General features: G+C 45.7%; 1 protein-coding gene across 1 annotated transcript in view; it reads right to left on the reverse strand.

The window, feature by feature from the left end:
- Positions 1–12681, reverse strand: part of DCHS2 (dachsous cadherin-related 2) — a 101346-nt gene extending 88665 nt beyond the window's left edge. Inside the window, exon 1 of the mRNA XM_041427803.1 lies at positions 10855–12681. Coding sequence (XP_041283737.1) covers positions 10855–12681 — 1827 coding nt within the window. The remainder of the gene's footprint in view (positions 1–10854) is intronic.
- Between the last annotated feature and the right edge of the window lie 342 nt (positions 12682–13023).

Here is a 13023-nt window from a genome sequence, read left to right on the forward strand (position 1 = left end):
TTAGTTAGTTTCATCCCCTTGCTCCTACAGGGCATGCACACAGCATGCTCTTCCCCCCAGAAACCCACAGACACACATGAAATTAACAGATTTTCAAAATGCAGAGAATCTGAAAATCCCCCCAAAGAACAATCTGTGGCTGGTTTCATTGCAGCATGTGTTCTGAGCTCCCTGTATGTGTGAAAAACAGAAGTTTTTTGAAAAGATGGTCCCAGTTCTTCCCACTGTCTCTCAACTTGTCCAGCCACCAACTGGAGTGATGTTGTTGTACAGTATTACTATACACCTGCACAAGCACAAGGCAGAGGCAGGAAACACCAGGTTTTGTCTATTTTAAAACCCATCATTACCACATTTTGTGGTCTGATTCAATAGGCAATGTTCAGTTTGAGCAATTTTTGCCCCATCCTACTTTTGCACCATGAGCTGGAGACTAGATCCTGATGGGGCTCCAAACACCACGTGACCCTTGGTACTACTGGTGCTGAACAGCTACCCCAGAACCTCACTAGAATAACCACAAGTGTAAGCACAGCATTGTCCAAAACATCCAAAGGGCTTTCAGTGATTTAATTTCTCAGAATGCTGTAAATCAGGTCCTGTTGCATGTCTTCATGAGCAGCAGTAGCAGTACAGTACACAAAACACCTTTTGAGTGTTTTGTGTACTGTACTGAGCAAGTGCTGAGTTTGTGCTTTAAGGTTACTGCTTTCCTTCTCCTGAATGTAATTGCAAATTCTAAAGTTAAAACTCTGAGTTGATACATGTATGTAGATGAATGCATTTTCTAGGAGTATACCAAAAACCCTATCTATACAACACACATTTACGGTCCCATGGATGGCTTAAATATAAACAGAGGGATAATCCCTCTCTCAAAGAGATTATTCTCCTCCATTTGGGAACATCTTAAGACAATGTTTTCAGAAGAGAATAACAGACATGCTTTATTGAGTCCATGTCTATGTAAACACACATTAATCCTACAGAAATGTCAATTAAGCATCATAGTGATCAAAGTACCAAACTGAAACGTATCTATAAAATTACCTAATTAATAAGAATGCAATAGCCTATCCAATGATTAATGAAATAACCTTAAGTAAAAATAATTAGGTGTCTATGTATCTATGCAGAGTGTTTAATATGTGACCTTACTGGTGTAAAGAAGTAGAGATGCAGATATCAATGTATTTGTGACAGCCTATGAGAAAACAGTTTCTGCAAATTATAGGTTTAATATTAATGCCACAATACAGAAGGACACATGGAAGAAAAGGCTTTGGTAAATCATTACTCTGGTATGTCTGGACATGAGCTCAAAATTCAAAGGAGGAAAAACTGAATGTGTAGAATAAAATTCTATTAATTGGAGTTTTATGAAACTGAAAACAAATGGTCATGTAGAAGATAATGCACCAGAAGCAGAGTGCAGTCATCTCCAGCAGTTTTTTTGACTGGTAAGACACATCCAGTTCCTTGGACACTGCATTAAACCATATGTGTTTGTTTATAACTGTTAAAAAAAGAGCACACACAAGCTGTTTGTTTCGCATATGTTTAGCCAGACATTAGCTAAAAACTGCCCTTCCTGTTGCCACTTTCCCAGTACCAGATGTAGGCACAAGTCAGTGGAAGTGGAGCAGACATAGGCATGACAACCTAATTCCCTGCATGAAGGAAGTAGCTGGGGACAAGGAGGGGGAAGGAGAGACATAAACACTTTACACAAGGTCAGTGCAGGAGATTGAGACATCTGTCAGGGCTGGAAGTTAGTACATTTGCTTTTGTTACATCAAATAATGTTAGTACTGCAACAGTTTATGCTGAAAGCAGTGCAGCCTGTGAGCACAACTAAATAGGCACAACTATCCTGATTTTTATTTTAAGTCATAAACCACAGGAAATGGAACTAGTAAAGTCTGGCATAAATGTAATGCTTGTTTTCATTTAGTACAGAGAACAGGAAGAAAGAGCACCTAGAGCTGCATCTCTAACGTACTTTCAGTTATAGAATGAAAACACACTTCTAAACAAAGCACTTCAAAGCATTTCAAAGTCCACAGATTTGACCCATCTAGAGTAACCCAAGTTACCAATGGGAAGCTTGTGGAAGTGAGGAAATAGGCACAAAAAAGGATTGCAACATAAGCATTGTCTGTCCCTTAAAACAATGTTCTGCTAACTGTCCCTGTCAGATGCTATAATGAAGGTTGGGTTGTACTGTCAATTTCACCCACTTAAAGAAAGCCCAGTTAAATCTATTTCATTTAAATGGGATTAATTGAGGAATATGATTTGACTCCATAAACAACACAACCAATAACCCACCTGCTTTGGTACATATTTCCTGCCTCTACCCTAAAACATTTAACAAGTAGTTATTCAGAAGAGTCAGCAGAGATTTTATATCCGAGCATTTCCAGCCAGCACACAGGTCCTTACAAACATCCCTTCTGCATTAGAGTGCACTAGGAGTTACTGTAAATCCTTACAGTTATAACATTTGGTCAAGCATGTGTTAGAAAGGATACAGATATTTAATCACCTGCACATTATTTATATATAAAATTATATACACAAGTTTATATAGGAGAGTAGTTCAGTACAAAGAGGTGAGAAGTAGCTGCACATCTTCTGTTGCAATGCTAAATACACCACCACTCTTCAGGCATGACAGGAATCACTTGCAATTCAATATTCTGAGAAGAATTATTTCATCTAAGTGTCAATGAAATTAATGATTTTGTACAGCTTCTTATATACTTGTCTCAAAGAGCTTAGAACTGATTGAATGAACTGTGATTTATGAGCATCATTTTAAAAATCCATTACTCCTCCTGAAAGAAGTGCCTTTTTACACAGATTAGTATGCTTTTCTCATAGACTGAGAGCAAGGGCACTATCTTCTATTAATTCTATAACATGTGAACTTTCTTCTGCTACATTTCCTTTGTAAACAGGGCTTAATTTTATATTTTCACCAGTGGCACATTTCAGCATTGGTGTTAAAGAGTAGCTGCTGCCAAATGCTGTTTTTTTTTTTTCCTCTTCAGCTAACAAGAATGGAAATGAATGGAGAGGTGGTACAGCAGATGTGTGAAATCATAAGGAGTTGGACCAACACTCTCTTTGTCTCTAGGCTGAGAGCAAAAGGTGCTTTCTCCTGGAGTAGGCAGCTGATTGACACACCCACCACCACAGCGTATTAGGGCCAGTGATACTTGGGAAATGCTGAGGTGAGAGCTAGGTAATTTTTACAGAAAAAAAAAAATAAAAAAAGCCAGTCAGGGTTACAAATGTGCAGAAACTACCTTGTCTGGGATATCCTCCAGCTGAAAATGGTCAAACACCATGAATCCATAGGGGAAAATGTCACATTTGCCCTGCTCTTGCACTTATCTAGGGTGTAGGCTTTTAGCTTCTATGAGAAGAAGGATATGGGGCTAGATGTGATACTGGTCTGATACAAAACATATACTGACTCCTGCACATAACACCTGTCCCAAATGAGCTGTGTGATACTTTTCCCCCAAGAGTTTTGTCAGCTGATCTCTCCGCTTCCATGCTGTTCACACCTGCAGCAGGATTTGAACAATCAGTTCCACAGAGAGCCTCATTCCTCACTACAGAAGTGTTCACAAATTTGACACTCAATGCGGAGCACAGATTGCTCAGACAAATTTAAAAGAAAAATGCACACTCTGGAAATCATTGATTTTTTTTTTTTTTCAGCATGCAACTAGAAGTTTGTTTTCAAGAATGAACTGAGCCATGAAGTAAAATTAAAAGGCTCATCCAGTTGTGTGTCAATCTGCTTGCATAGTAAGGTGGAATTTAAGGGATTCCTATCTCATCTGTTTCCCAATGCTTTAAAGCCTTCCTAGAAAGACTAAGCATTCTGCTGACCCAGCAATTCATGAATATCTGTAAGGATGATAAAATCCATTAATATTTGATAAATTGACAGAACCAATCATATCCATGCACTTGCAGCTTATTAATAATTTGCTCTAGTGTACTATAGGACAGCTGCTGATGCTAATTCTTTGTATAAAAGTGAACACCAGCAAAACCCATCCGTTTCTGAACTGACTTCCATCTAAAAAAAGTATTTCATGACCATTACTCCAGAACTTCAGTGGCTACAAATGAACTCTTCCTGGACGCTTAACAAAAATGTTATTCATTATGCTGCATAAAAATCTAAAAATTGAGCAGCTAAAGGTATTCAAGAACTCTGTCTTTGCCACTGGTGCTCTGAGCAGGCTATTAGCTAATATTGTAATACACAGCTTTCCGCAATATAAAGTCTATTATTAAGACTTTTTAATATCATTACTCCTCTTCCATAGTTAGGGACACATTTCTCCAACAAGAATAACTTTATCACATATGCTTGTTTTCCTATCACAGCTATAGACTGAATTATGCAGAAAATTTTGGACTTATCCACACATAAGCTTTCAAAACTTCCCTCTTTCCAGACCCAGTTTGCTGACATCAATTAAAAGATTTTTCCGAGAACTGGGAAAAAAAGGTAATTTACTGCAATAACTTTTTAAATGTTTTTGTTCTTAAACTTTAACATAATTTTTAATTCTCAAATAAAAGCCAAATATTTCCATGTCAATGTGTTTTGGATGTTTCAATATATCATATGTTCTCAAAATCATGGATTAAGGTAGCAAACAGCTGTAGATTTATTACACAGATGGAGGGGCAATTACCTTTGGAGATCTGTTTTTTTGTGACTCAAATATAAAACAAATGTTTATGGTTTTTTTGGGTTAGACACTGAAAATTTAACATTTGCCACATTTAAGAGTAATCACAAACTATGAGAAGCAAAGTGAAAGGCTTACAATTCCAATTTCCCAGGATCAGAGCTTCTTATATCTACAAAGCACACATTTGGTGCCAGGCAAGGATTGCATCAAGGAACAGTCTCATTCTTACAAATGTTTTAATTATTAAATGGAACTGTTTTTCTATTTTTAAAATGCTAAAAGGCCACCATAACAGAATTCTTAGGCAAAAGTGTCTGGAGAGTTCCAATTCACCTGAAGTTACCTAATGATTAAAATTATATATTTTGGGGGTTGATTTTTTTTTCTTCCTTCCTGCAATCCACTCAGCATGGTCATCTACTACTGCTGCGCAGATGCAAAGAAACATCTATTTATCTTTGAGCCCAGACCACCCACACTTCCTAAAGCTACATATTAATAAATCACAAAAAGTTGTGCATAGCTACAAAAACCAATTTTATATCCACAAAGCTATGATAATAAACTGAGAATCTACTGAACGCTTCTGAGTGTGAAGGGATACTTGTTGTGAATTTAGAAAGAAGTAATTGCTACAAAATTACACATCTAACAGATAAATGATGATATGTTAACTGCTTTCAGACTCAGTATAAGAATAGAAATTGGATGAGCAAATAAATAGTTTTGTATTATAGTTACAGATGAGATGACCAATTTCTTTGCTGTTACTGTAATTTAGTCTGGGGTTTGGTCTGTGTTGTCAACTGTATTAGTTTTAAAACACAGTAGCATTTCAAGACAACAAAAAAAATCTGTCTTTTCTGCAGCTGCCTTTAAATAGAATACAGTGAAAATAAGACCTGGAGAACTCAAGAAGCAGAGGAATGCATGCCATGACATCTTTAGCTTCTTTCTGGTTTATCTCTAACAGGGAAGAATTGGATTTCATAACTCTTTAGAATTTACATGAACCTTCTTTGCTGGCTTGCTTTCTGTTTTCGGTAATTGCAGTGTGGCTTAAATGATCCAGAACCAAAACCATAAGGGAAAGGACTGTCCTTTTAGCTCCTTGTTTCAGTATTCAGGGAAAGAAAAGGAAGAAAAATGTGGTCTGCATCCAATGCTGGTGCTACCTGCTTAGTGTCTCAATAACAGATTACAGTCTCTAAGTTTCCATCCCTCAAAGCAGGGATGTATCCTCCATTCCTTTTTGTCCTCTTAGTTTGTTTTTTTAATTTTGCAGAAGGTAGAGAAAAATTAGAGAAGATGCATGTTAAAATGTCTTTTTAAAATTCTCTCTTTCTGCAAGTAGCTCTTGGAAATGTGTATTTCAAGAAAGTACAAATAACGACTTTCAAATATACTAAGCACTTAAAAAAATCCTCAAACCACATGCATACTTCTTACATATATTATACCTTTAAATAGTATTTTCTAAAGTCTCACTGATTTATTATTCCATAATTCCTGGCATACCTAGATTAGCTTTAAGACATTTAAACAAAATCTTTCTTTGATGTCATTGTATTTACAAACCTCCCACAATCTCAGCATCAGAAAGTCTGTTATTTTTAAATAAAATGAAACAGCCTTCTTAATGGACCAGAAGAGTGCAAGTTGTCATAACACGGGGATGCATGTGAGTCTCTATCATTTGCCAGATAACATGTGTTTTTTCTCTTCCTCTACTCTTTCAGAGATGACTCTAAAGCCAATAAACATGAATTTTCTAATACACCATAAAAGAAAATAAATTTACTGAAACGCTACTGCCATGGGCTGTTTCTAATACATGACAATGTTCTCTTCAATATGCAATTACAGATACATAACTTGTTAGACTTTTCATAAGAATGCATGTGCACTGTAAGAGAATGACCATCACACATTTATACACTACAAGCTACAGCACACTGGCACTAGAAGCAAGTTTAACCTACAAGCCCTAAACATATACAGAATGTACTGTGCTGTATAACACATTAAGTTAATGTGTTAACTTCATTAAGTTCAAAATTTGAGTTGAACTGACAGCTGTCACCATGACCAAATTGTTAAGCTTGGCAGAAGCCAGTAAGGGAAATACTCTTTCACGTAGGAGTCCATGGAGGATAAGAAAAAGAATGTGGTCTACCCTACCCATCCATGTAAAAAACCACCCGGCAAACTGATGCCATCATGATGCTCTGATTTATCATAATTCAGATAAAGCTGTACACTGCTCAGACAGAGAGAGGAAGAATATTGCCTTTCAATACTCGACTTCAGCTAGAAGACAGGAAATCCTGACAAATCTGGCAATACAGTACTGTAATTCAGAGATATATTGTGCTAAAGAGAACCATAACAATGAGTATTGAGAAGCCTTACAATCACCAGAAAAAGTTTGAAAATAAAATTTGCAATCAGAATTAAACCTCTGTTATCAAGAAAAGTCTATGACAAAGCTTTATTTCTTAATTCATTCATAGGATAAGTGAATGGCTCAGAAGAGAGACACTTTGTCATACCTTACCCTAAGGCCACAGAAGTGCAGTTATCAAAGAGTTACACATCATCAGATGCTAAATCTACCTAAAATTGTCAAGCTCACACCAAAGAATGCAGAAATAGGACATAATCACCACCATCACCCAACAGTCGATGGACATTTGTAATCACATTGGTCCTTCAGAAAGTACAGTAAGAAAGACAGGAGAGCACCCAATGAGTTCTCAGTCATTCCTCCATCTTATTCCATTTCTAGGCCATGCTGAATATCTTCAGGAAAATATATTCTTATTATGCTGAAAGGTCATCATAATAACTGATCAAGGCCAGTGGCCACTCAAAGTAAACATGCAGTAACTCTACATGAAGAAACCAGGATGCTGATACATCTGCAAAAATCAAAGCATTACTAAAACGTCTACAGACATCACATCACACCAAGGGTGCTTCTGCTGCTTCCCTTTTAGTTACAGCAAATTGCCTTGATCTACAATTTATTTCTGGTTGTGTTCACTTTTACCTTCCTATGCCTTTTTTTTAGGCATGCCACCAGGAATGCCTACATTTTAATAAAGGTGTATCTATAACAACTGGTAACAAACCAGAAGTTCAATATCAAAAAATAGGCCAAAGTTAAACAAATGCTGTCAGTGACTTCAAAATTCTGTTTACATCTTTCACTGCATACATCTGCTCTACTTGTAAAGTCTGATAACCCTCTACTTTTCCACTGATTTTCCCTTTTCTTCATTTAATTTTCTCCCATTTGTCTGCTCATATTTCTGATCTCCACCTGCGCTATCCACCCTGAGGACGCAATCATTATGACACGACATTTCTTTCTTATATTAATTAATGCAAACAAATTCAAATTATTTTTCAGGATTCAGATTCTCCCTTACTGGTCAATCTGCACTGGAAGGTAGATCTTTTGCCCACAAGGAAAAGCCCAGACATATGCCTGGAACAAAACAGTATTTCCAGAAGTGGTTGAAAAATATGTATTTTAAGTACATGGTTAATTCTTCTAATTGAATTCCTGCATTAGGAGGAACCACTAATACAGGCTTGCATGCAAGTTGATCCATTACACAAGACTAGCCCCTATTATGGGCTACATCTGTGGAGAGCAGGGGGGAAATGGAGATAACCTGAATGAACACAGTAGGAGTTCAAGGTTTCCCAGAAGGAAAGAAATGCCCCATTATCCACATGCAGTCAAGAACATATGGGAACAAGCTGTGCAGTTATTTAGTGGCTGGGCAGAGGCACAGCAAAGCACTAAGGTGGAAGGTTCTAGACAAACAGTGTACGAGGTAAAGGTTTGTCACCAGCTGGTCCCCAAGCAAAGGTTACTGATGAACATGACTACTTCAATAATGCCCTACTGCAAGAGCCCCCCTGCTTGCAGAGGGAAAAGACTAGAGGGTTTGGAAGGCTTCCAGGTATCATGACTGTGACTCAAATACAAAACAAATGTTTTTCACCACCTCCCAGGATGTGGAGCAGAGGAAGATGTGACATGTGTAGCTTCCTTCAATATCCTGGTTTGTTTCCTATTCTCCAGAAGCAGCAAAAACAGTAACAAGGTTACCTCTTTCTCATGCTAGCTCTGAAGTTCATGAGCCCACCTGGAGCTGACTCATATCACAGACCCTGCAAATCAGCTTGGCCAAACCAAAACCTATTTTCTATATTCTCATCACTCACTGCAACTCCTAGAGCAATATAAACAAAGCTGCCCACTTCAGGATAGCCCTTCCTGCTCACAATCTTTTAATACAAGGTTTCCTTTCCTGGGGGAAAAGAGACAAGGATAATTTTAAAAGGTGGACATGTTAAAGTTTAAGCCTGCTACACAATGTTGTATGAAACTGGGACATTACTGCAATGATCCTGGATTAAGCTGCAGGTAGAACCAGCTTCCTCTCCTGGCAGGCCATAGGATGCTCATCTGCTATTCCTCTTGTGCATGTCTCTCATGCCTCCTTCTCATTCATGTTTGGCTTTATTACCCCTGGTTCAATCATCACCAGGACATGACTATTTCTTTCTACTCTCTAAACAGGATTATGGCAGCATGGTGACACTTCCAAAATTCAGCGCACCGTGAGCGATATCCACGCCCATGACATCACATGTGCGGCCCTAAAAAACCTGCTCTAATAATGCACCAAAACATTCAAGAAAAAAACCAAAACAGTAAAACCACGATTACAGGTTATTCGCTTTGAAACACTCAGGAGCCCTTCGGGAGGCTTCTCCCGGCTCCAGTCAAAAGCAAGCAGTCGCTACCCGCCAGCCCCGCCGCGGTGTCCGGCCCCGCTGCCTTTCAGCACCACGGACGCTGCCGCTGCCCTCGCCCCTCCCCGGGACACGGACAACTCCCACAATTACGTTTTACTCTTCTTCTGGGCTTTCCTGGGGCCACCGGTACACGATGCTCCGGGGTTTTTTTAGGTTTGGGTTTTTTCTTCCCCACCCCCCATACCCATGGTGTTGAAGGAAAAAGAAAGGGCAGTGATGGCTTGGGATACCGAATGAAAAGCTCCATGAGCTCAATCTTCCTAAGGTTTTATAGATTAAATTGTATTAGGGCTGTAAAAGTTGTCTACTTTTTGAGCTCAGAGTACAATTGGAAAAAAAAAAAGAAAAAATGATACAGAGAAGGAAATGCTCTTTATTCCAATCAGCTATTGTCAGACCCAAAATATCACCAGTGGCTCCTGATTTGAAAAGAAAAAAAATTAATTTAGTAGGCCACCTGAAGGCAAAGGCAGATTGATTTTTTTTTATCAAAAGTACTGAGGAAACACACTGCAGTTCTCCCTAGGTCTCCTCTTTAAGTAATGGTTTTTCCCAAATTCATGTAAGTTCTGCACAAACTCAGAAGCATTCACAGGCCCAACTGCTGTGCATTTTCTTCTGATGGAAAAGGCTTTGTTCAGTTCAAAGGTACACATCCTGCAAAGCTTTTCTAAGCTAAAAGCAAAAGGGTTCTCTGTCAACTTCTGGCCCTCCAAAGCCTCCATTCAACCTCACCTGCAAAGAATAAAAAGGGGTTTTTATGGACAAGTAGAGTATTTTTCTCTATTAGGACTAATCAGTTTCTGCAAGGCAGGGTGAGTTGATTCACATCGTTAGCAGAAAGCTCGGGTACCATCACAAAGACCCTGAAGCGCATTTTAATTGCGTGTTACACTGTCTGCCCCTGGGTGATGCTGCCCCCGGGGACGGCTCCTACCGGCTCTCTGAAAACCATCTCAAGTCCTCAAAGTATCACAGTTGGTTTAACTCCCTCTGAGGTTCAACCAGAGCTGATACTAGACTCCCTCTGAAGACCTGAGCTCCTGCGCTCGTTACCCACGCTACAAGTGTTACGGGACAAGGAACGCGTTGCTCAGGGCGCTTGTGCGGACGGCGGTACGAGGGTCGCGCTCATTAACAGCGCTCCACCTGCCGCGCTCCCTGCTTCCCGGCCGTGCTGCAGCGCGGCGGCGCTGCCATGGAGCGCAGGCGTTCCAGGGCAGAGGCCGCGGAGCCCGGACCGAGCGGGGCCGTGCGGGGCCGTGCGGGGCCGTGTGGGGCTCACCTGGAGGAGGCGGCGGCCGCGCGCGGCGTGCTCGGGCATGCGCGCGCGGTACACGGCGCGCTCGAAGCGCGGCTCGTTGTCGTTGGCGTCCTCCACGCGCACGCTGAGGCGGCACGCGGCGGCGCGCGGCGGGACGCCGCCGTCCCGCGCCACCACGCGCAGCTCCAGCGCCTCCTGCCGCTCCCGGTCCAGGCGCGCGCGGGTGCTGACGGCGCCGCTCCGCGCGTCGATGCGCAGCAGGGCCAGGGCGGCCGCGTCGCCCTCCAGCGCGTACCGCACCTCGGCGTTGGGCGAGCCCGGCTCGTCGGCGTCGGAGGCGCTGAGGCGGAGCACGGCGGTGCCGGGGGAGGCGGCCTCGGAGACGGCGGCGCGGTAGTGGAGCTGCGGGAACGCGGGCGTCTCGTCGTTGAGGTCGGCGACGCGCAGCAGCAGCGGCTCCTCGGCGGAGAGCGGCGGCGTGCCGCCGTCCGTGGCCACCAGGCGCAGCTCGTACAGGTCGCGGCTCTCGCGGTCCAGCGGCCCCGCCACGCAGAGGAAGAAGACGCCGGCCCCGGCCGCCCGCAAGGCGAAGGCGCCGTCGCCGCCCAGCAGGGCCAGCGAGATGCTGCCGCCGTCGCCCTCCGCGCCCTCCGCGTCGCCGCCGTCGTCGGCGTCCGAGACGGAGACTCGGGCCACGTAGTCGCCGGGCCGCGCCCCTTCGGAGACCCGCGGGCCGCCGGTCTCGGTGAGGTAGAGCAGACGGATGGAGGGCCTGTTGTCGTTCACGTCCAACACGGCCACGGAGACGAGGACGCTGGAGATCTCGGGCTGGGCGCCGCCGTCCCGCGCCTCCACGACCAGGCGGTGCAGGGCCCGCGCCTCGCGGTCCAGCGGACGGCGGAGACGCAGGATGCCGCTGCGCTCCTCCACCGCGAAGTAGCCGTCGGGATCGCTCTGCCGGCGATTGATGGCGTACCGCACCTCGCCGTTGGCGCCCAGGTCGGGGTCGGTGGCCCGCAGGCGGCAGACGGCGGTGCCCGGCGGCGCGTCCTCCCGCAGCCGCGCCCGGTACTCGCCGCGGCTGAATGCGGGCGCGTTGTCGTTCTCGTCCAGCACCCGCACCGACACCCGCAGGCGGCCGCGTCGCCGCGGGCTGCCGCCGTCCCACGCCTCCACCACCAGCCGGTGGACGTCCGCCCGTTCGCGGTCCAGCCGCCGCAGCAGCACCAGCTCCAGCGGCTCCGGCCGCGCATAGCGCAGCTGGAAGAGCGGCGGCTCCCCCGCCGCGCCGCCCTCCTCCAGCAGCGCGTAGCCCTGCGTGCCGAAGCCGCCGGCATCGGGGTCACGGGCAGCCGGCAGGCGGAAAGCCGTGCCGGGCGGGCTGAGCTCCGAGATGTTGAGCTGTAGACTGTCCTTCGGGAAGCGTGGCGAGTGGTCGTTCACGTCGGTGACAGCGATCTCCACCTGCACCACCTCGCCGCGCAGCGTGGCCGCCGCGAAGCTGTAGCGCGCCCGCCGCTCCCGGTCCAGCCGCCGCGCCGTGCGGATGATGCCCGTCTCGGGCTGGACGTGGAAATCCGCCAGCACCGCCGACTCGCCGCTCCCCTCCGACAGCAGGAAGCCCCCGGGCGGGTCCGCGCCCGGTGGCAGCCCCGCGCGGATGTCGCCCACCAGCGTCTCGGCCGGCAGCCCCTCGTCCACCGTCAGGCTGAGGTTATACACCGGCGCCGCGCCGCCGCCGGCCGCGCACAGCCACAGCGGCAGCAGCAGCAGCGGCAGCGCCCGTCCCGTCGGGGGAGCGCCGCCCTGCCCGCCCCGGCACCTGCCCGCCCGCAGCCGCCGCGCCATGCTCCGCCGCTAAGCCGGCATCGCGGGCAGCCCGCGCCCTGCTGCTCGCCACCGCCACGCAGGTGCCTCCGCCTCGCCGCCGCGGGAGCAACTCCGAACGCCGCCGCCGGTGATGGGAAGGACGAGCGTGTGCGAGGAGGCGGGAGAGCCGCTCCCGCCGCCGCCGCCCCGCGCAGCCCCCGCCCCGCCGCGCCCCCGCAGCCCTGGGGCCGCCGCCCGCGCAGCCACCCAGCGCCCGGGGGGCGGCCGCGTCCCCCACGCACGGACGTGTCGGGCTGGGTCGGGATGGTGTGGCGCTGCTCCGGTGCCGCCCAGGATCCGGAGAGGTCTTCGGCGAAATTG

Source organism: Onychostruthus taczanowskii, unplaced genomic scaffold (assembly GCF_017590055.1).
Source record: "Onychostruthus taczanowskii isolate IOZ18803 unplaced genomic scaffold, ASM1759005v1 scaffold12, whole genome shotgun sequence".
NCBI lineage: Eukaryota > Metazoa > Chordata > Aves > Passeriformes > Passeridae > Onychostruthus > Onychostruthus taczanowskii.